Source organism: Bufo gargarizans, chromosome 5, assembly GCF_014858855.1.
Source record: "Bufo gargarizans isolate SCDJY-AF-19 chromosome 5, ASM1485885v1, whole genome shotgun sequence".
Taxonomy (NCBI): domain Eukaryota; kingdom Metazoa; phylum Chordata; class Amphibia; order Anura; family Bufonidae; genus Bufo; species Bufo gargarizans.
The window spans coordinates 43,191,631-43,216,260 of NC_058084.1; the positions used below are offsets into that span (position 1 = coordinate 43,191,631).

Genomic DNA, 24,630 nt, shown 5'->3' on the forward strand with positions numbered 1-24,630 from the left:
TTCAATCAAAAGATGGAACAATACTGTTAGAATATTTTTCTTCCCTGAAGAATATGGTATTATGCTAAGATATTTAAGGGTTTCAGATGTCTCGACAGAAATTAATACCCAAGGTCAGGGAGGAAGATTGTTTCTTTTGTATTTCTTCCTATATTCTGTTTTGATATATTGTGTCTTGATGTGACTAAGACTTTAGAGATTTGTAAAGCATTTTTTAACCCCTTAGGGTTTCCCGAGTCCTTAAGGACCCAGGGCGTACCGTTTCGCCTCAGCTTCGTCAACCTCCTGACGAAGCAGAGGCGAAACGCGCGTCGGGGTTCTAGCCTGCCTTGTGTTCGGTGTCTCAGCCCTTCATCATGTCTGTGGGTATGTTCACGTTCCCAGTGGGTACTTTTGTGTGAGAGTTTGCTATTTTGCAGCCTGCTTTTCATGACCTGTTGTATAGGGGCATATTCATCTGGATTTATTAGATGGATGTTATGTGATTATGTGCTCTAGAGTATTACTATTTAGGGCTCTATTATTACACACTAACTCTCCACTGGGCTGTGCAGTGAGTTGAACATCACAGTCACTTGTAGCGGGTATTTACCTGATACTTTCTGCTTGTGAATCACCTCACTGCATATTGCACAGACATATATTCCATCTGTTTGGCGGGATTTTGAGGCACCGACGGGGGGGAATACTGCATTCAGGTTGTTTTTGCTGATTATTCTCCATAGTAATTCTGTGAAAAATGTCTTATGAATTTTTTGATCAATTAATGACTTAATAAAGTATTTATATCTTTATTGGGCATTCTATGGTTGTTTTTCTAGCAACATTTTTAGGTTTATATGTATTATAGAAGCAGAGAGATTTAAACTTGGAAATTTGCAATTTTTTACAAATTGTTGGTATTTTTTTTTTTTTTACTTTATTTTACTAGTGTCATGAAGTACAATATGTGACAAACAAAACAATCTCAGAATGGCCTGGATAAGTAAAAGCGTTTTAAAGTTATCAGCACTTAAAGTGACACTGGTCAGATTTAAAAAAAAATGGCCAAGTACAGAAGGCGAAATAGGACCGAGTCCTTAAGGGGTTAAACTGTATAAATTTTTACTTTAAAAAACACCAGTTATTAATGTAATACATTTTATCAAGTATTAATACAATATTATGAATATTCATATTTTACTCACTGAAAAGCTCATGTTATGGACCATTTCACATATGAACGTTTACTAAATGGGGACACAGAGGGAATTGCATACTTGACTATGCTAACAAAATATATAGAGGCATTTCACAAAAAATATATACATTTCTATACCATGTGGAATATATTTTCTTTTTATAACAGAAGTCAATGTCCACGATATGCCAGTAAATTCATAAACTCATCAAAAGGGCCTTTTGGGCAGACCCCCCATATGGCCAGACCTGTGGAGGGTAGCATACCTACCCTACTCCCTGCTACCTGGTTTTGTCTCCTTTTGCTACCTCACTGCCACTGCCATGGTCTGCTCCCCATGTCTCAACATCCAGTCACTGGCGACTGCATTGACACATCCCCTTTGCGTCACATCAATGGGTCATGTGACGCATGAAGGATGTATCACCGCTGCAACCAGTAATTATCTGCAGCAGCTGTCAAACTAATTATTGACACAAGGGGACAGGAGCTTGGCAGTGGTGGCAGGAGAGTGAAGGAGCCAGAACCCAGTGGTGGGTGGGGAAAAGGTAAGTATGCTTCACTCAGCAGGCCCTCATGGGAGGGTCTGAAAAACGGCCACTGAAAATGGAAAACTCCTTTAAATTGATCAAGGTCAGGGAGGATCAAAAAGTGTTCAATTTACAATTGATTGGCAAACATTAGCATTAAGACCTTTAAGACATTACTAACGTAAAAAAACAACAACATTTATTTGATAGAATGGAAATACGGTGCCATGTTTTCTTGTTTCTACTAATACAGTGATATATATCAGATACCTTTTCTCAGAGGTTTAAGAATATTTCTCTATGTATACCTTTAATAAAAAATGCTAATGCAGTGTGAATATAGCATTACACAATGGAAGTGTTGCGGTTCCCCAGCCACTGCTGGTCTGCAGTAGCATCTGGTTGCCAGGGGAACCATGGCGGCTGGGCGCCCTGTTCTGTCCCGGGCCAATGAGGTTCTCCAGACTGTCAGCATATGCTGCAGGCAGCTCTACCTGGCATGCATGTGCAGGGCCCAGCAAATTTCTTGTCATCTAGCTCCCCCTGCAGTTTCTGTGTGGTATTCGAGACTCCTTTGGATTTTTTGATTGGTATTGCGACTGTTTTTGGCTACTGAAAATGTGGTATTGTATTGATCTACTGGTTCAGATTTTTGGAGTGTTGGTTTTCTCATTTGCCTCTGGCGTTTTTGTACTTCATTGTCTGACTGACATTTGACCTTTTACGGTACAAACTCTCTCCGATTGTCTGTTTTGTTAATCCCTGCTTGTATCCCGCCCTCACACCTATTTCAATGTAGGGACTGCCGCCTAGTTGTGGGCTCACTCAGTTGTGGACTTACTGTGCAAGTAGGTGGTGATAGTGGTTTCAGGAAGTTTTCCGGCTTAACTATCCCTGTTTTTGTGTGACGGTAGTCACCTTATCCTGACAGCTGATGCAGCTGTAGTTTAAATGGAACCTCTCATCAACTGAGGGAAGCATAAAGTACCGCAGTTGCAAACAAGCTGACTTCAGTGGTCTGTCACACATGAGCGAATATTAAGTGGTTGCTAAGAGCCAGCAGTATACTTATTATAGTCTGAGCCTTTGAAAAGAGTCACAGGTGTCTGAGAAGAGTCCTGGTTATTCATACCCAACTGTTGATTATTGTCTATCTTCTCAAAGGAAGATAACCAAGGAAAGCCAATCACGAGCAGATAGGTGGGGAGAGCAGGAGGGAGCATATGAGTAACCTTAACACTTCTCAGGCAGCTGTGACTTTTTTTCAAGACTGCAATGATTGTATTGCTGGCTCTCAGCAACCACTAAATGCACTGCCTGTCCCAAAAAAAGTTGACCCCCCCCCCCCCCAAAAAAAAGGTCACACACTCTAATATTTCACTGGACCACCTTTAGCATTGATTACGGCACGCATTCATTGTGGCATTGTTTCGATAAGCTTCTGCAATATCACAATATAACATTTATTTACATCCAGTGTTGCATTAATTTTTTACCAAGATCTTGCATTGATGATGGTAGAGTCTGACCGCTGCGCAAAGCCTTCTCCAGCACATCCCAAAGATTCTCAATGGGGTTAAGGTCTGGACTCTGTGGTGGCCAATCCATGTGTGAAAATGATGTCTCATGCTCCCTGAACCACTCTTTCACAATTTGAGCCTGATGAATCCTGGCATTGTCATCTTGGAATATGCCCATGCCATCAGGGAAGAAAAAATCCATTGATGGAATTACCTGGTCATTCAGCATGTTCAGGTAGTCAGCTGACCTCATTCTTGAAGCACATACTGTTGCTGAACCTAGTCCTGACCAACTGCAGCAACCCCAGATCATAGCCCTGCCCCCACAGGCTTGTACAGTAAGCACTAGGCATTATGGGTGCATCACTTCATCTGCCTCTCTTCTTACCCTGATGCGCCCATCACTCTGGAACAGGGTAAATCTGGACTCATCAGACCACAAGACCTACTTCCATTGCTCCAGAGTCCAATCTTTATGCTCCCAAGCAAATTGTAGCCTTTTTTTCTGGTTTGCATCACTGATTAGTGGTTTTCTTACAGCTACACAGCTGTTCAGTCCCAATCCCTTGAGTTCCCTTTGCATTGTGCGTGTGGAAATGCTCTTACTTTCACTATTAAACATAGCCCTGAGTTCTACTGTCGTTTTTCTTCGATTTGATTTCACCAAACGTTTAAGTGATCGCCGATCACGATCATTCAGGATTTTTCTCACGCCACATTTCTTACTCGAATACGATGGGTCCCCACCATCCTTCCAGTTTTTAATAATGTGTTGGACAGGTTTTAACCCAATTTTAGTAGTTTCTGCAATCTCCTTAGATGTTTTCTCTGCTTGATGCATGCCTATGATTTGACCCTTCTCAAACAGACTAACATATTTTCCACCACCACAAGATGTGTCTTTAGACATGGTTGTTTAAGAAATGAGAAGCAACTCATTGCACCAGTTGGGGTTAAAGAACTTATTACCGGCTGAAAGATAATCTCCCATGCAGTAATTATCCAATAGGAGGCTCATAACTATTTGCTTAGTTAAGTCCAGGTGGCAACTTTTTTTTTTGGACAGGCAGTGTATTAGCTCCTGAGTGATTAATGGATGAAATCAAAGTTTTTCTAAAGGCAGCATCAAGTTGACAATAGGTTCCCTTTAAATATTGTATCAGTTGGAATAGCACCAAAATGTGTTTACCATATTAATAATAGCTTATATCTTGCCGACATATGCTTATGTTCTGTGCTTAATGAATTCAAAGCCACTGTGGGCTCTACCCTCCTGCCATCACATATGGTACTTTGGATGAAGAATAAAACAATAGCTAACATTTAAGTGCTGTACCCAACACAAAAAAAAATAACCCAGTCTTCCTCTTTATACTTAGTAGAGATGAGCACATTAATTCAAAACAAATTGGATTCATTATCAATTTTATAAAACATTTGTTTCAGATGAATCATGTAAACACGGTTTACAGTGAATATTGGTGGGGAAATCTTTCAGGCAGGAAGACGATGGAGGATCACATGGCATTGGAAAGAAGTTTGGGGGAAGGACTTGTCCTGATTGGCTCAGAGGCTGAAAGACAGATTGATCAATCTATCAGGGGACATTATTCAGATAGAGCTTTCTGCATCGAAAAAGGAATCGCCAGTCTTTGTTCAACTTGTGAACTGAAAGGATGTCTTATGGCAGACATGAGACATAAGCTACAAATCTAGTGTGATTGGGATGCTATAAGAAGAGTTTATGGAGAGATTGAGAAGACACTGTATAATTCAGAATATTTTAGTGGCTTTGATTAGGTTAAGCATATAGAGAGAATGACCCTGGGTTCAGACCTGAGCGTTCTGAAACGAGCGCTCTGTATGCGCGATTGTACGGGGTTTACAATCGCGCATACAGAGACAGGCGTTCACACATTGTCGCGCGTTCTCGAATATCTATGTGCGGGAACGCGCGACAAACTCCCCCAAAAACGCTCAAGAACTTGTTTGCGCGTCGGGCGTTTTACAGCGCGATCGTACGCGCTGTAAAACGCCCAGGTGAGAACCATTCCCATAGGGAAGCATTGGTTTCTCCTTGTTGAGCGTTTTACAGCACGTAGGAACGTGCTGTAAAATGCTCAGGTGTGAACTTAGGGTGAGGGAGTGAGGGACAGGTCACTCAGATTTATGTGTTTCACACAGCTTGCAGGTAACTAGTTATGAATTACAAAACCCAGCTTTTTTCTGTAAAAGAAAGTTTCTACAATATACAGACCAGCACCAACATTGCCAGCACCACAATAACATACATTTTGCAGCAAGTGCTGAGCAATTGTGCATTTTATTTAAAAAAACATGATTTTATCATGCACCAGACCACTCAGCAGGGGGCATGTGTTTTTTTTTTTAGGTCAGACAGTGGCAGCTCATTAGAGACGCATGTTGTAAAATTTTTCAGCAAGGACAACTGCAGCATAAACAATGTCATTTTCCTGACATTTATCCTAAAACAGATGCTCACACTGATGCAACACGTGAACAGTTTACACATTGGGCTGGCCGTCCTATAGCTGTTAGGGACCCAAATAAAGAAATTCCCATGGAGGAGGAAGTAGTTGATGAGAATGAGAAGCTGCCACTGGAAAAGGAGGAGCAGAAAGAGTGGCATACGTAGAAGGATGATGATGACAATGACACTGGCCATGATGAGCAAGTACAGTAAACTGATTATGGATAGACATGCTTTTAGACCTTTGCAATCAAAGCAAAATGGAGGAATATTTTCCTTTTGCTTAAAGGGAGGCCCAATTGCTTTATAACCAGGATACTTTGTGTATGTACCTTTTTGCAGCTTTCTGCGAGCTGACACTTGCTGCCCACCTGTCTGAACATGAGACCCCTAACAATCCCCTGCAGAGTCACTGACCTCCCGCTAAATCAGTTACCACAAGCAGCAGAAGCCATGGCAGCAGCCAGTTCAGCATCATCAACATGACTGAGTAATTTTTTCATGTGCTCTGCCAGGCTGATGAAAAATCAGCAACTGGAGGTTTAATAACCAGGTTCAGTCCTACCTGGATTAATGCCTTTCTCTGCCGCATGTCATGTTCCCTGATCTCATGGACTGTAACAGTGACCAGAACTGGCTCTGTTTGCTGTTTGTGTAGTATCTTGTCTAGCCTCCAGTTTAATCTCAGAAAGGATTTTAAGTATGGCAGGTGGTGTCATCACACCGAAACGGGCAAAGTTGTCCTCTGCAATGAATGAGACATGGCTCTGCAAGAATTTTCACACAGGTCTGGCTGAAACCGATGTATAGCTATACAATTGCTGATGGTGCCCTGTCATACCACTGCTGCTGTCTGCCTGCCCACCATCATGTTCTGTACCATATGGATGCTGCTTCTCGAACTGTCACTATCATTACTGCTACACAGCTTCCGCTACTACAACTACTACTACGACGACGACTCCACCACTCTACTACAACTACACTCTTTCATCTGACATTAATGTATGTTTATAAACAGGGGCATATTTATTTTTGCACACTTGGTCCCAACAAGCCACAGTTTTTTCCAATAAAACTATGTGTATTTAAAAACCATAAGCCCCCAGTGGGGGACAATTTTTTGAAGGTTACTATGTGGAAAAACATAACACATATGATGGCCCAGTATATTTTTAACACGGTCAACCAGGCGTTTACCCATAGCTACAGGAGTGTTACTCCGACATTATGTACTATTGCTGTAATTGCATTAAAGGGGTTATTCCGAGTTTTGAAAAAAGAAGATATATAGCACTGAAAATCTGATGGGCAGCAACATATAACTGAGCTAAGCAAGTTTTATGCAAAAAAAAAAAAATCCTCATTTCCCTGGTTCTTTTCTGGCCCTTTGTTTACATGCAATAAAAACAATCTCTGCCCCTCCCCCCGCTCTGCTAAGGGAGTGAATACAAGAGCTGCCCTGAGTGACATGTCTGCCTGCTGGGAGACTCTGCAGCATGTTGTAAGTGTAGAACTACAAGTCCCACCTGTATAATGACACTGCTAATACACACAGGATCTTCCCCCTACCTTCTTGTGCAATGCTCTCTCTAGTATGTCAGCTCCAGTGCCCAGCATTGTCTCCTCACTGCCTGCAGAGCTGTGCAGCTAAAGGGGTTAAGAATCCTAGCAGAGGGTATACGGAAGTGAAGGGGGGCGTGGCCATCACAGTGACGTCTGGTTTTACAGGCTTGTAAACGACCTTTATCAGAGCAGGGAGAGAAGCTGACATCACAGGTCATGTGACCCTCCAAAAAATCTGAGAAACCAGCCACTGGAGAGAAAGTGAGTTAATTGGAAAGTTGTTACATTTGCTTAGTTAGGAACATAGAAAGAACAAAAAAATAACTCGGATAACCCTTTTAAAGAGCTAAAAAGGGAGGGAGCAAGGAAAGAGAGTGAATGTTTTTTACAGTGTCAAACATGTATACCATTTTTCAGGCCAATTGAAGATTATTTGATTTTTGTAGAATGGATTTGGTCACAACTAGAATTATTTTTTTATTTTTTATTTGATGAATTGGAAATGAAACACATCTGAAGAAGTTCGCTCATCTCCAATAGCTTTTTTTCTGCGCAGGTGCATTGCGTTTTGATGTAAACTGAAGGTTTACAAACAACATCTCCTAGGAACCATCTTAGCAACACTGTTCACTTCAGATGGAAAAAAAAATGACGAATATTCTAAAATACAAACACATAGCACTATATGGAATATAGTACTATATATTGGTTTTTTTTAGAATATTCGTAATTTTTTTCTATCTAAAGTCATGATTCCTCCCTGCTTAAGTTGCTTGTGGGCCAATGACTCATTGGCCCACAAGCAAGAAGCTGGAAGGAATCCTGTGTTCAGAAGGAAAAAAATTGCAAATATTCTAAAAACAAATATATAGCACTATATTCCATAGTGCTATATATTTGCTTTTGACCCACAACTGTATTGATCGCATAATATTCGCATATTACGAGATCATTACCTTGCCGATTTTCGAGTAAAAAAAAAAAGAATGTAGGATATAACGAATATTCGAATTCACGAATATTCAATGAATATTCTACAAACCGGATTCCCAAAAAGTTGGGACACTATACAAATCGTGAATAAAAACTGAATGCAATGATGTGGAGGTGCCAACTTCTAATATTTTATTCAGAATAGAACATAAATCACGGAACAAAAGTTTAAACTGAGAAAATGTACCATTTTAAGGGAAAAATATGTTGAATTAGAATTTCATGGTGTCAACAAATCCCCAAAAAGTTGGGACAAGGCCATTTTCACCACTGTGTGGCATCTCCCCTTCTTCTTACAACACTCAACAGACGTCTGGGGACCGAGGAGACCAGTTTCTCAAGTTTAGAAATAGGAATGTGGTTCACGATGAGAAGAGAGAAAGTAACAGAGTTGCGGCACTCACAGGAGTAATAGTTGCTACTTTATTTGGGCTTCCTTAGAATACAACACATAAAGGATCCAGGGGCGGACACAATGTTGCGAGCGGCGACGGCCGTTTCGCGCGTGAGATCGCGCTTACTCAGCGGCCTGAGGAAGCGCGATCTCACGCGCGAAACGGCCATCGCCGCTTGCAACATTGTGTCCGCCCCTGGATCCTTTATGTGTTGTCTTATAAGGAAGCCCGAATAAAGTAGCAACTATTACTCCGGTGAGTGCCGCAACTCTGTTACTTTCTCTCTTCTCATCGTGAACCACAGTCTGAAACTCTGTGTTGCTGAGCACCACACAGCGGAGCATATTATACCACATTTACGGTTATTCCACTACTGACGGCCATACCAGTGGAAACAGTGCCGCCGTGTTTCCCTTTCTTCGCATATGTTAGAAAAAGGAATGCTCTCCCATTCTTGTCTAATACAGGCCTCTAACTGTTCAATCGTCTTGGGCCTTCTTTGTTTCACCTTCCTCTTTATGATGCGCCAAATGTTCTCTATAGGTGAAAGATCTGGACTGCAGACTGGCCATTTCAGTACCCGGATCCTTCTCCTACGCAGCCATGATGTTGTGATTAATGCAGAATGTGGTCTGACATTATCTTGTTGAAAAATGCAGGGTCTTCCCTGAAAGAGATGACGTCTGGATGGGAGCATATGTTGTTCTAGAACCTGAATATATCTTTCTGCATTGTGCTGATGGTGCCTTTCCAGACATGCAAGCTGCCCATGCCACACGCACTCATGCAACCCCATACCATCAGAGATGCAGGCTTCTGAACTGAGTGTTGATAACAACTTGGGTTGTCCTTGTCCTCTTTGGTCCGGATGACATGGCGTCCCAGATTTCCAAAAAGAACTTTGAATCGTGACTCGTCTGAACACAGAACAGTCTTCCATTTTGCCACACTCCATTTTAATTGATCCCTGGCCCAGTGAAAACGCCTGAGCTTGTGGATCTTGCTTAGAAATGGCTTCTTCTTTGCACTGTAGAGTTTCAGCTGGCAACGGCGGATGGCACAGTGGATTGTGTTCACTGACAATGGTTTCTGGAAGTATTCCTGAGCCCATTCTGTGATTTCCTTTACAGTAGCATTCCTGTTTGTGGTGCAGTGTCGTTTAAGGGCCCGGAGATCACGGGCATCCAGGATGGTTTTACGGCCTTGACCCTTATGCACAGAGATTGTTCCAGATTCTCTGAATCCTCGGATGATGTTATGCACAGTTGATGATGATAGATGCAAAGTCTTTGCAATTTTTCGCTGGGTAACACCTTTCTGATATTGCTCCACTATCTTTCTGCGCAACATTGTGGGAATTGGTGATCCTCTACCCATCTTGGCTTCTGAGAGACACTGCCACTCTGAGAAGCTCTTTTCATACCCAATCATGTTGCCAATTGACCTAATTAGTGTTAATTGGTCTTCCAGCTCTTCGTTATGCTCAAATTTACTTTTTCCAGCCTCTTATTGCTACTTGTCCCAACTTTTTGGGGATTTGTTGACACCGTGAAAATTTGAATCAACGTATTTTACCTTTAAAATGATACATTTACTCGGATTAAACGTTTGATCTGTCATCTACGTTCTATTACAAATAAAATATTGACATTTGCCATCTCCACATCATTGCATTCAGTTTTTATTGACAATTTGTTTAGTGTCCCAACTTTTTTGGAATCCGGTTTGTACAAAATATTTGCAAAATGTCAAGAATTCAAATATAACCCCTGCCGCTCATCACTACTTATCAGTGGTTGTTGATTGTAGGTGGTTGTATTGAGCTTTATCAAATAGTTTGTGAGTGTTCTAGATACATATTTTATTACATTGGTCACATTTTCCCAACTCTTATTGCTTCCAGCAAGATCTTGTTTCAACAAAGAAGGTTTGCTATTTATTACAGGTACTAATTAGTCTCAACATCTCAATATGTCAGTTTATATTACGATTTTATTAGATGTGACATTTAAGAAATACATGATGAGTGACAGGTAAATGTCACTTTATAATAAGAGTTTCTAAAAATTAATCTATTGACCATAACATCTGAATAGTGGTGGGCATCACTGAGTCAGTACTGGTGATACTGATGATGATGGACTGATGCAATAGAAAAAGCTATGTCTGACATTGCATAGTTTTTTTTTGTTACATTAAGCCTTGCTACCAGTAATTAATGGTAGGATCAAACACACCTACAGTTTGTGCAATACCAAGCATCCTTAGTCTTTTTAGTAAAATGGAAATTTCCAACCGAAGGTCTATTCTATCACTGAACTAACCTAAAACGTTCTCAGTGTACTTTAAGTGTTTTGGCTGTGAATGTCAGCATATAAATTAGCTATCCACCATAAGGAAGAAAAAACAATAATCTGCTACTCTGTTCTGTACTAAAGAAGAGCAAGAGCCCTGAAACAGCTGTCTACAAATGGGTGTCACTCCCTTTTGCAATAGTCTCCTGTTTGGCTGGCAGAAGCTAGTTATTTTCCTTCTGAGGGAGAGCTAATTTCCATATTTTCTTCCCATTGAACATTGTATGTAAGGAATTATGCATGCATAATACGTTGTACTGTATCTGACCATTTGTGAAAAAATGTTGTGTACCCCTGGAGTCCTATCTCTATTACTGTTATACTGACTAGTTTAACCCCTTAAAGGGGTTGTCCAGGTTCAGAGCTGAACCCTGACATACCCTTCTTTTCACCCTGGCAGCCCCCCTGAGGCTAGCATAGGAGCATCTCATGCTTCGATGCGCTCCCTTGCCCTGGGCAAGGTCTCTTTTGTTTTCATTATACACTGCCGGGTGGAAACTTCCACCCGGCAGTGTGTTCGGTGATGTCACCGGCTCTGATGGGCGGGCTTTAGTGCTGCCCTAGCCATTTTACTGGCTAGGGCAGCGCTAAATCCTGCCCATCAGTGCTGGTGACGTCACCGGGCTTCCTGGCAGTCCCATGGAGAGCCCCGATACGTCACTGGATCTCCAAAAAATGCCTTTGCCCTGCGCGATTAGCTTAGGGCAAAGGAGAGCATCGGAGCATGAAGTACTCCGATGCTCAAGTCAGGTGGGCTGCCGGGGGAAAATAGAGGTATGTCTGGGTTCAGCTCTGAACCCGGACAACCCCTTTAAGGTGAGAAGGATTTCCTATTTTTGAGTTTCCGTTTTCTAATTCCTGACTTCCCAAAGCCATATGTTTTCAATTTTTTTGTTCACATAGACGTACGAAGGCTTGTTTTTTTTTGTTTTGTTTTTAAGCACCATTTAATATTGCATACAATGTAGTGGAATGCTGGTAAAAAATTCCAAATGGGGTGGAATTGGAAAAAGAAACCTTGAAAAAAATGATTTTTCGATTTGCATCATCATATTCTGACCCCCATAACTTTTTCATATTTCTGTCTACCAAACTGTGTAAGGCTCCTTTTTATGAGGTGGAGGCAATCTGTAGTTTTTTGATCACTTTTTATTAATTTATTTTGGGGAAAGAAGAACAAGGAAAAAACGATAAATGGGCCATTTCATTTTTTTTCCATTATGGCATAGTATGGGCATTTTAGGAACATGCATTAGATCACTTCTGTCATAGACTACGATGAATTACCATTGAAGTCTATGGGAGAGTCAGTACATTTTTATGGAGCCCTGTCACAGGCAGAGCTCCATAGAAACGTATTGCTTAGGAAGGCTCAAGGCTATCACAGAGAATGAATGGCTTTCCCAAGGCCATGCAAGAAAGACGTTTGGGCTCTGGGAGTGCAACACTCCTAAGAAATCTCAGACATTGCCTCCTGGTGTTTGCTGTGTAAAACATTAGAAACTATGGAGCCCACTTTCCTGCAGAGCAGGCACCATCTTTAAATTACTTGTATGGAGGATGTCCTCAAGGGGTTAAGGCTCCTTTACACAAGATGATTTTTCAACCAAACAATGGTTTTTAAAGGGGTTTAACACAAAATTTATATTTATCACCTAGGTTATAATTGTCTGATCACTGAGGGTCCTACTGCCAGGGCCCCCATACTAGTGATCAGTTTGATTCCCATCAGCAGGGCACCCAGCAATCAAACATTGCCCTGCCACTCAATTTAATGTTTATAGGTCTGACAGAAATAGCCAAGAACTGTCTTCATCAGGCTTATAGATGGCAGCACCAAGCATGTTTGATCACCACTCCATTCACAGTTCTCCTCACTACGGTATTGACAAACAGTGAGCTTGGGACTCCAGTTATAGTGAATAGTTGGAGTACCAACATTAAGGTCCTTAGAGATCAGACATATATCACCTACCTGATGCATAGATGATACATGTCTATTTAGGAGAAAACCCCCTTTAAGAATTTGTGCAATAAGTATCTTCTGGTAATTTCCATCAGAGCTATCCCCTGTGTCCCACCAAAGGTAATATTTTAATGCATTAACATTTACTGATCTATCTGATTTTTATGGTGGTGTGATTCATGAAGATCCACCATAAATGATCATCAACATTGCTCGGACACCAAGAAATCATAACTACAATTGGCCAGTGTTGATGGGTCTTTACCAGAGACCATTGTATATTTACAGGCCACTGAACTGTAATGTAAATATAATATATCTACATTTATATTATAGGTTACTTATGCAATTATGAAATAATTACCATGGAGGTTCCCCAATGTCACAATGAATATTCACTGATTTATATCCTGTTAGAATTTTTTTATTTCCTCAGTACAAAAGCTATTTTTGAAATTGCCTATAATTTATATTATACCATTTGATCCTGGTTGTATTAAATATGCTTGTTACTTTTTAATGTTATTTTTTAAGTCAGGTCTGTCACAACATTTCATAAGATTGTGGTCTCCAAGGAAACCACACTTTGTTATGCAAAAACTCTCACATTCTATCTATTGCACTTCATGGTTGACTTGTACAGACAAACTTCCGCATTAGAAAATGCTTCTCTTCTCTATATAATTGGATTAATCTCATGTGAATTGCAGCAGAAAGACTGCACAGCTGTTGTACCATCATAATAACGAGACATCTGTAATAACAAGATGTGCAATTTCATCTAAGAAGATACCAGATACCAGAGCAGCATCCGTAAACTGTATAGACAGACAAACGTCTACTCTATACAGTAATTTAACTATCAAAGATACATCAAGCCTAATTTTATCTAAAATATAATAATATGAAAATTTTATCATTAATAGTAGAACTATGCTTGAAATATTTAGAAAAAAAGTCATTGGGTTGTCTATGATTATTTGTTAAGCCCCGCACAATCACACACACCTAGAGGTACCTGTGAAGAGCTCTCTACCAGTTCTCTACTGCTCCATATCCAGTTCTGTGGCTGCCAAGCTTTCACTGGCCTTCCAATCCTCGTGTGTCAACTTCCTCATGGACAGGGTCACATGTGCCACTGAAGTCTATGACTGGTCTCATTGGTGATGTTTCCCCAAGTCGCACCTCATTGCTGGGTCATATACTACTTAGGGACACATCACTACAAAAGGTCACAGGACCCCATCATGGTGGAAATTGGCAAATGGTGATCAAAAGTCAAGTGAGCTTAAGAGACACAGAACCAGATCAGAGTGGTAGGAAGAAGTTGAATATTTTCACAGGTCCCACAAGGTAAATGAGGCTTGAAAAATCTTGGACAACCTCTTTAATAATATTTTAAAGCATTTAAGAGCAACCAGTGGACTTTTTGGTGGGTCTAGGGCATGACTTAAAGGTAATTTGTCAGCAGATTTTTACCTATGAACCTGGCTGACCTGTTGCATGTGAACTTGGCAGCCGAAGGCATCTGTGTTGAACCCGTATTCATATGTGCCTACATTGCTAAGAAAAATAATGTTTTAATATATGTAAATGAGCTTCTAGGAGCAACAGGGATGTTGCCATTACACCCAGAGGCCTTTCTCTCTCTGAAACTGCAGAGCACTCTTAACTATGATTGATTGACAGGGCCAGGCATGGTTACATTTACATTGCCTATACCTGTCCTTCAAAGTGAAGAAGGCATGGCTGTTGCAGAGATAGTTGAGGTTCTAGGTGTAACAGCGATGCCCTTGTTGCTCCTAGACCCTCATTTGCATATATCAAACCTTCATTTTTCTCAACAATGCAGGCACATATCAACATGGGACCAACACAGACGCCTTCAACTGCCAAGTGCACATGCAACAGGTAAAAATCTGCTGACAGATGCCCTTTAAAGGTGCTATCCATTTTCTAAGAAAAAAACACCTAAAATAAAATAAATAAATAAACTTATGTAAAAAAAAAATCATGTGTTATTAAACTTGTCAAGTAGTAGTTGGAAAAGCTCTCCGCTGATGTAGTACAAAAAAATCTACGGTATATCATGTCTAAACTTTCATCAAAAGATCTAAAAAGTTGATTTAAAACACTAATAAAACTATGCCAAAAAAACACAAATATAAAATTAAAACATTTTAAAAAAAGTGAAAAAAAATGTGAAAAGTGGATGAACCTATTTTCTGCCGTCTCCATTCTGAGTTTCTATGCAGCTAATTATTTTACTTTCTTTTACCAATTATGATCTGACCTCACGCAAATCTTTGCAGCAACGTTCCAGCTGTCTGTTTATTTTTTATATAGTTGTGTTGTGCATTCATTATGCTGTCTAATCTCTTTTATATATTTTTAAGAGTTTTTTTTGTGACGAATAAAGTGTAATAAATCATTTATTTTGCAGCCCCCTATTGCAGCACTCCAGAGTCCCCTCCACATGGATTCATTGTAAGTCAGACTGGTGGACAACTCAACAGTATGGTTCGCTGGGCCTGCGATCGAGGATTTAGACTCATTGGAAAAAGTACAGCTGTCTGTAAAAAATCACCATATGGTTATTATACATGGGATGCACCTGTTCCTGCGTGTCAGGGTAAATAAATGCTTTAATTATATTAATTTGTATATATCTTTGTATTTGCCTATCTACCTACAGTATTGCTCAAAAATCATAAACTACAAAAGTATGTGAATCTTTGCTTTCTGTATCTGGTGTGAGCCCCTTGTGCAGCAAGAACTGCAGCTAAACGTTTCTGCAGATTAGTTTGGAAGAATTTTACACCGTTCTTCTGTACAAAACAGCTTCAATTCTGTCATGCTGGTGGGTTTCCTGCTTCTAGAAATAAAACCAGAACAAATGCCTTGACATAAATTCAGGCCATGGTTGGGATAGGATAGTGGGCGGCTTTAACTGTACTCTTTGCCCACACTATATCATGGTCCTTTTTGCATCCTGGCATCAAAGTAGCCTGTGCCAACATTTATTTTGATGAAATATAGACTTATAGTCACCATACGCAGTGTTCCTAAACTCCAGTCCTTAGAGCTCACCTGCTGGTCATGATTTGAGAAGATCCCACAGAATAAGGCGCCTTTCACACGGGCGAGTATTCCGCGCGGATGCGATGCGTGAGTTGAACGCATTGCACCCGCACTGAATACGACCCATTCATTTCTAATGGGGCTGTTCATATGAGCGGTGATTTTCACTCATCACTTATGAGTTGCGTGAAAATCGCAGCATGCTCCTCTTTGTGCATTGCGGTGCGATAATCCACGCAACGCAGGCCCCATAGAAGTGAATGGGGTTGCGTGAAAATCGCATCATTATTATTTTCCCTTATAACATGGTTATAAGGGAAAATAATAGCATTCTGAATACAGAATGCATAGTACAATAGCTGTCACGACCCTTGGTCACGGTCGTGACTCCTGTAACCGCATGCAGTTGCCTGCGGTCTTGGTGTTGTTGTCAATCACAGGTGAGGGCTATAGTATGTTGCTTCACCTGTGGTTGCCGCTGGCAACATTGTGTATGTGGCAGCAGAGCAGCCTGAGCAGTGTTAGGCAGCTTGCTGCAATAGGCATGCGGTTGCACCTGGCACCCTCTCTTTATAGGTGTGCCTTTTATCGGTGTGCACGGGGTGTTATATGTGTTGTGTGCACTTCCCCTTTAAGTAGATGTCTTCCCTTCCCTGGTGTTGGAAGGGTTAACTTCCTTCCTAGTGTGTGGGTGCACTGGGTGTGTCTCACTGTGGGTGTGGCTACTTGGCCCTATAAAGCCTCAGTGAATGGCAGTAGTCAGTGGGGGTTCTTCAGCCATGCTTGCTGGAGACAGCCTCCTGGTTATTTACCATCTGCCAGTGAGGGCCACCCTGGTGGTCATAAACTTTATGTCTGGTGTTAGTTTATGTGTTATTGCAGCATATGGTTTACTGGGTTCCCGTGTGATGTCTGTTGTGTGCTGTGTCCTTGGTGTTGGTTGTGGATAACAGCACTTGCACGTGGGTTCCAGGTTGTGTGTCTGTGGCAGGTAAGTGTGGTACTAGTCTCACTTACCTGTCAATGCCATATGTCTGTTTATGTTTCCCCTTTATATGTAGCTTGGCCAGTGAGACTCCTGTTCCTCCGTGTCTAGGAGGAACGGGTCGTCTTACCCTGCTCCTAGTCCAGGGCCACCCTGAGGGCGAGCAGGAATATCAGGTTCTGGAGTATGAGCCCTCCTACCTTCAGGGTTGGCTCATACGGATAGGAGACAGGGTCAGAATTAGGGATGTGTAGGAGGTGACCAGCTCCCTAATTCTCTGTCCTGGCCTTGCAGCGACTCCATCTGCTGATACCGCACGGCTGAGGGTTATCCCCATCCTCAGCCGTGACAATAGCGCTGGAGGGGTTAAAAAAAATAAAAAATAATTTAATTCACCTTAATCCACTTGCTTGCGCAGCCGGCATCTCCTTCTGTCTTAATCTTAGCTCTGTCTAGCAACAAGGACCTTTGGTGACAGTCATCACATGATCCATCACATGATCTTTTACCATGGTGATGGATCATGTGATGACCGGAGTCACCAAAGGTCCTGTTGCTGCAGACAGCTAAGATCAAGACAGAAGGAGATGCCGGCTACGCGAGCAAGTGGATTAAGTTGAGTTAAAAAAAAAATAATTAACCCCTCCAGCGCTATTTTACTATGCATTCTGTATTCAGAATGCTATTATTTTCCCTTATAACATACAATCTACAGAACACCTAACCCAAGCCCGCACATTTTCCCACAACGCCCGTTTGAAAGGGGCCTAAATCAGTGTTGGACTGGGTTGCCTAGGGCCACCAGTGGAAATTATTCTAGGGGCCCATCCTACAGCTACCAAAAAGAAATATTTGCAGTTTAGCACACAATACAGTGTGAAAAACAGAACGGTATTGTGCACTGCATTGTAGTTGATAACTTAATCTGTTAAAGGGAAGCTGTCACTGGGATTTTGTGTATAGAGCTGAGGACATGGGTTGCTAGATGGCCGCTAGCACATCAGCAATACCCAGTCCCCATAGCTCTGCATGCTTTTATTGTGTAAAAACCCCGATTTGATACATATGCAAATTAACCTGAGATGAGTCCTGTACTTGAGATGAGTCAGGAACAGGACTCATCTCAGGTTAATTTGCATATGTATGAAATCAGTTTTTTTTACACAATAAAAGCACACAGAGCTATGGGGACTGGGTATTGCGGATGTGCTAGCGGCCATCTAGCAACCCATGTCCTCAGCTCTATACACAAAATCCTAGTTACAGCTTCCCTTTAAGGTCCCTTTACATAGGGTGACAGAGCAGGAGACTGTTGGTAAGGAAGCATTCCTTCCCGACCATTGCATGCTCTTTAGCGGAGGAAAACGCTGTATTTACAAGCAGTGATCTCCATTGTATAGGGAGCAGTGCTCACTACTGTCAATGTTCTTCCCCATACTGACTAGTTGTTTGTCGGCAGCAGATCGTGATTACACAGCACAATCTACTTCCAGTAAATCATTCGTATGTGCTCACAAATGATCGAATTACGGTACCCGATGAATGAGCGTTTCATTAGTTCTTCAGGTAATCAGCCTACACGGCATCCACCGCAGCCATTACACCTAAGAGCTACTGAAGCGAGCAGCACGATAAGGCTACTTTCACACTTGCGGCAGTGTGATCCGGCGGGCAGTTCCGTCGTTGGAACTGGCCGCCAGATCCGCCGCCGACTGAAAACATTTGTGAGACGGATCCGGATCCGTCTCACAAATGCATTGCAAGGACGGATCCGTCTCTCCGCTTGTCATGCGGACCGACGGATCCGTCTTGTACATTTTTTCACATTTTTACCGATCTGCGCATGCGCATGCCGGAGCGACGGATCCGGCATTCTGGTATTCTGCATGCCGGATCCGGCGCTAATACATGCCGGATCCGACATTCAGGCGAGTCTTCAGTTTTTTTCGCCGGAGAGAAAACTGTAGCATGCTGCGGTTTTCTCTTTTGCCTGATCATTTAAAGCAACTGAACTGAAGACATCCCGATGCATCCTGAACGGATTACTCTCCATTCAGAATGCATGGGGATAAAACTGATCAGTTCTTTTCCGGTTTAGAGCCCCTGTGACGGAACTCTATGCCGGAAAAGGAAAACACAAGTGTGAAAGTACCCTAACCTGAGTTACAGTGAACTACACTGTGACACTATGTCTATCTTTATTTATTTATTATTTGTCTGCCTATGATCTTGTGTAGGGGCTCCTTTGTTGCAGGAAGAGTTGACCCATTTATTGTTGCATGTATTGGGTGCATATGATTTTTTGATCATTCAATGTTACACTTTTTGGGGGCAAGAGGACCAACAAATGGCATTTTTTTATATTTTTTTATGGCATTCACCTGAGGGGATAGGTCATGTCATTTTTATAGAGCAGGTTGGTACGGACGCAGCGATGCTTAATATGTCTTTTTTTTTTTTTTTTTATATTAAAGGGATTGTCTCATTTCAGACAATATTGCTAGGATATGCCCCCATTGTCTTATAGGTGCGGGCCACACCTATGCTGGGACCTACACCTAAATTAGGAACGGAGCCCTGAAAGTGGTGGAGGGCGCGCCGCGTATATGCAGCCGCCCTCCATTTATTTTCTATGGGCAGCACGGTGGCCTTGCAGCACTGGGGTCCTAGGTTCAAATATGGGGCCGCCACAAATAGCTGTGCGCTGGCTCGGCTATTTCCGTCGGACCCATAGAAGTGAATGGGAGCGGTGGCGGGTCATGAGCTGTGCACTCCCATTCACTTCTATGGGGAGAGCGCTCGGTGGTGGCTGGACCAGAGTCCTCCGTTACTGATATAGGTGAGACCCACATCTAAAAGACAAGTCATATGCACCCATTGTCTGAGATAAGTCAATCCCTTCACAGTGAAAAATATCTTTTTGTGTTACCATTTTCTGAAAGCCATATTTTTTTTAATTTTTGGGCAATTGTTTTTATTTAGTTTTTTTTTATGGCATTCACCTAAGGGGAAAGATTGTGTGGTATTTTTATAGAGCAGGTCGTTACAGACACAGCCATACCTAATCTGTCTGTTTTTCTTTTTTTTCTGTTATTTATAGTTTTATATGACGTTATTATTGGAAAGCTGAATTTTTTTAGGTTAATGCAAAAAAAAACTAAAGCACAAAATGAAAAAAAATACTGTATTTTTTTCACATTTATGTCTACAGAGCTGCGTGAGAACTAATTTTTTGAGGGGCCGATCTGTACGATATTGATACCTTATTTTGGAGTGTGTATGGCTTTTTTAGCAACGTTTATTAAAATTTTTGTAGCATGCAATCATAATTGTGATATAAAACTACAGCATATTGCAGGGAAACTACAACTCCCAGCAGGTCCTAAAGGTTTGCATCTCACAGGGCATGCTAAGAGTTTTAATTTCCAGAGGGGAATGCAGAAAAATGTGAAATTATATTTTTATTAAACTATAGATTTACCTATATTATATTATACTGTCTTGGGGGACTAATAGCAGCCTGTGATGTCCACCACTAAGTCACAGGCAGCTTCTGTTTCATGTGAGACATAGCAGCACCACCAGCACGTCTGCGCACTCAGGAGCGCAGTAAAAGCCTCCGGCCGCGCTCTGCAGACTCTAGAATTTGGGTGGGCAGCAGGGCTCTGTGAGGATGCAGCGTGCGTGCAGCGCAGGGACTAAGAAGGAAGCGCAGGCACCGCACCACATGTATCAAGAGGCGGGTCCTGCCGCCCACTGAAAGATGGCAGCGCCAGACGCCAGCATCCCAGCTGGGCAAGATTAATATGTAGACCAGAGGTCGCACTAAATTTTTTCCAGAAGAGTAAAAATACTCCCCTTTACAATTTAGAGAAGTATTTTTAGCTGAGGAGGAGTACAACATTTGCGGTAATTCATATATATTATGCATAAGCCCACATAACGTTATGAGGTGTATATTTCTGCAGGGAAACCATTGCTAGTTTCCCATGCAAAAATAAATGTAGACAATTTTACATTTATCCAACATCATACACTAAACATAAGACCACTCCTGCCATACACTGCGCCCACCTGATGTTGCCATACACTGCGCCCACCTGACTCTGCCATACCATACACTGCGCCCACCTGACTCTGCCATACACAGCTCCCGCCTTATGCTGCCATACACAGTGCCCTCCTGATGCTGCCATACACTGCGCCCACCTGACGTTGCCATACACTGCGCCCACCTGACTCTGCCATACACAGCGCCTGCCTGACACAGCCATACACAGTGTCCTCCTGATTCTGCCATACACTGCGCCCACCTGATGCTGCCATACACTGCGCCCACCTGATGCTGCCATACACTGCGCCCACCTGATGCTGCCATACACTGCGCCCACCTGATGCTGCCATACACAGCGCCCGCATGACGCTGCCATACACATCGCCTGCATGACGCTGCCATACACAAAAGTACCTCTGCATTCTCCACCAGCACAGCCTGTGTTCCTCTAACTATTCCCACACATATGGCTGATCACATGACTGTGATATCACCACAGTTCCTGTAACCACAAAGTACTGTTTAGTCCAGTCTCTGAAGATGCTCCTGGTGAGAGAGATGTCTGTGAGGGGTGGGGATTCTTGGGAGAGGGGCGGGACTTCAACTAGGCAGAGGCCCACCGATGATTTTCCCGGCTCCCCGGTGGGCCAGTCCGAGCCTGGAATGAATACCTATGGGAAGTCCTGATGCATTGACACTAATTATATCACCTGTCCAATATTAAGGAAATCCTGAAAACATGACCGGTAGGTGGGCTTGAGGGCTGGAGTTGAGGAACGCTGACCATTCGCATTCAGTAGCTGGCAGCAGAACAGTCCTACTGCTGACAACTATTCCTCCTGACTCCCAATACACATGTTTGAATAGGGAAACTGGAGTAACCTGATTCCAATTTTTCTCCTAGATGGTGTGAACAAATATTGACTGTACAGCATATATGCATTAGATGGTTAGCTGGTCCCACCAAAATCATAGAGTTCAGCCAACCTTACCATACTGTGTATGTCCAATTCAACATGTGGTCAATGGTTCCTATTGTAGATCAGCTGAAAATGTGAAATTTCCTAGAGGACTTTAGAATGATGCAATAGCTGATCATTAAAATGACTCTAAATTGGAGTTTCTCTTTGAATATGATCAGTAGTGTCAGGAAACATGAGAGAGCAATTTAACCTTACGTACATAGCAAATCCTTAAGACTGTGCGATATTAGTGTCTGACTTTGCTCCCATACATGTAATTTTCTAAGTGAATTCCATGACTATAGGTAGTGGGATTATACTGCACACTCTCTACTATACTTAGTTACAGTCACTAAGCTTATTACGCAGTTTATCATACAAATTAAGATGTTAACGAGATAATAGGTATTGCAGTTGAATTCACGGGATCCTATTTTGTTTGACATTTGCCAAAAAAAAAGCCCTCGAGAGATAATTAATTTAAGCAAATCAAATCAATTAAGAAAAACTTCACAAAGTTAAGGGCTATTTCTTGGTCAGGTTGTGAAAGTGCAAGATGGGAGCAGAGAAGCGGAAATAAGTCTGGCTCAGCATGGTTAGGAACTATAACAGGAATCTATAAACTGTGTATGGATTCACAATTTTACTAAATTAGACATTTTGAATTATTTATGCAGACATTGCTTTATGAACTTTTTAAAGTATGCCCAATACCTAAAATGTTTGGGGCTAAACAGTGAAGATAGGGCCACATGGTTAGGTTTTCTGATGCAGTTTTGGAAGATAAAACCAGAAGTGATATTCATATCTATCTGTCCTTCATACTTTATCCCCTTTTGCCATCCAGTCCTGGTTTTGGCTTCCAAAACTGCATCAGGGAATATTACCATCTACCCTGACTGTAATCCTCCATTGTTTCAAAGTTGCATTGGTTTTGAGGCATGGAGATGTACGTTCATGCACCTGATGGGCATGAGACTTACGTTGAGGGAAATCTCACTTAAAGGGGTTGTGCCAAGTATTTACGTTATTCCTTATCCATGGGATAGGCGATACTTAGCTGATTGCCGGGGGTCTGACCTCTGGGACCCTCACAAATCATGAGAACAGGGGTCATGTTCCCCCTTTATGTTTGGAGTGGCAGGTCATGTATATGCACTGTCTTTCTTTAGGGGAGAGCCATAGATAGCTGAGTAATGTACTTGGCTATCTCCGGAGCTCCCATAGAGAATGAATGGAGTGGTAGCGAGCATGCACGACCTGAAACTTCATTATAACAGGGAAACAAGATACCTGCTCTCTTGAATGGGGGGGGGGGGGGTCCCCAGAGGTCAGACCTTCAGTGATCAGCTAGTTATCCTCTATCATTTGGATAGGTGATACCTTAAAGACTTGGCACATACCCTTTAAGAAAAACGAATGGCCCCTAATGTATGCAACTCTATATCATTCAGTTGCAAATGTACAATAGTTCTTTGAATACCACAAAAAAATATGCTTTTTGATGGTAAAATTTGACATCCAAAAATATACCTATATACAGTACTGTGAATTTTTATGTAAATGTATGCTCCTATGTAAACTAGTAAATTAGGCACTTGCGGCTCTCACTAGAGCTGAGGCATGTACTGTATATTAAAGAAAATCTTCATGGCAAGCTGACATTTTTAAGCCGATATATGAGTTAGAGCCCATTCAGATGGCCAAAGTGCTTTGCGGATCCATAAAACACGGATACCAGCAGTGTGCGTTCCACAATTTGCGGACCTCACAGGGCGCAACCATAATAGAAAATGCCTATTCTTGTCCGATTGTGGACAAAAATAGGACATGTTCTATCTTTTCCACGGAGCCTCGGAACAGAACCACTTATGCGGGCAGCACATGGTGTACTGTTCTTATCTTTTGCTGCCCGATTGAAATGAATGGGCCCGCATCTGTTCCGCAAAATTATTCTGTATTGTCACACACCTGTTCCGTATTGTCACACCGTCTAGGAAGAGGCCTAAAAGCTCACAAAGCGCCATAGGCTCTTCATACAGCTGATTGGTAAGGGTGCCTGGAGTTGGACCCCTACCAATCTGATATGGATGACCTATCTTGAGGATAGACTATCAATGTATAAATCCGTAAAAAAAAAAATTTAAGTATTTTGCTCCTATGGGTCCTTTTTTGTAAGTCAAGCACTGCTATGGCCATTTATTTAGTATATTTTAGGCTAAAACATGTTTTTAATAGGTTTTATTACAATTTTCACATTTGTCTTCTGCAGTTCCTAGGTTTTATACTAGTAGCAGCTGCAGAATGCATTTCTGTGATAAGTCCAGCAGACTGGCTGTGTGATGGCTCAGTCCCCCTCCATCTCTCTCCTCTCCTCTCTTCTCTTATCTTCTATTCTGATTTATTTCAAAACCAAAGTTCAACTTTAATTTAGGCATACATTTAAAAAATCATTCAGGAAAGGTCAGAAAGGACCTTCAAACAATCAATCTGAATTAATCACAGAATGAGATTTTGCCGTTGCAATATAGAAGTTGTATGAAGCCAAATGGT

At 41.9% G+C, this 24,630-nt stretch overlaps 1 protein-coding gene across 1 annotated transcript in view; it reads left to right on the top strand.

Moving 5' to 3' along the window:
• The window catches only part of CSMD3 (CUB and Sushi multiple domains 3), a 1,090,172-nt gene that overhangs the window by 887,161 nt on the left and 178,381 nt on the right, over positions 1-24,630 (top strand). Inside the window, exon 47 of the mRNA XM_044293228.1 lies at positions 15,439-15,627. Within this exon, the coding sequence (XP_044149163.1) occupies positions 15,439-15,627 (189 nt within the window). The remainder of the gene's footprint in view (positions 1-15,438; positions 15,628-24,630) is intronic.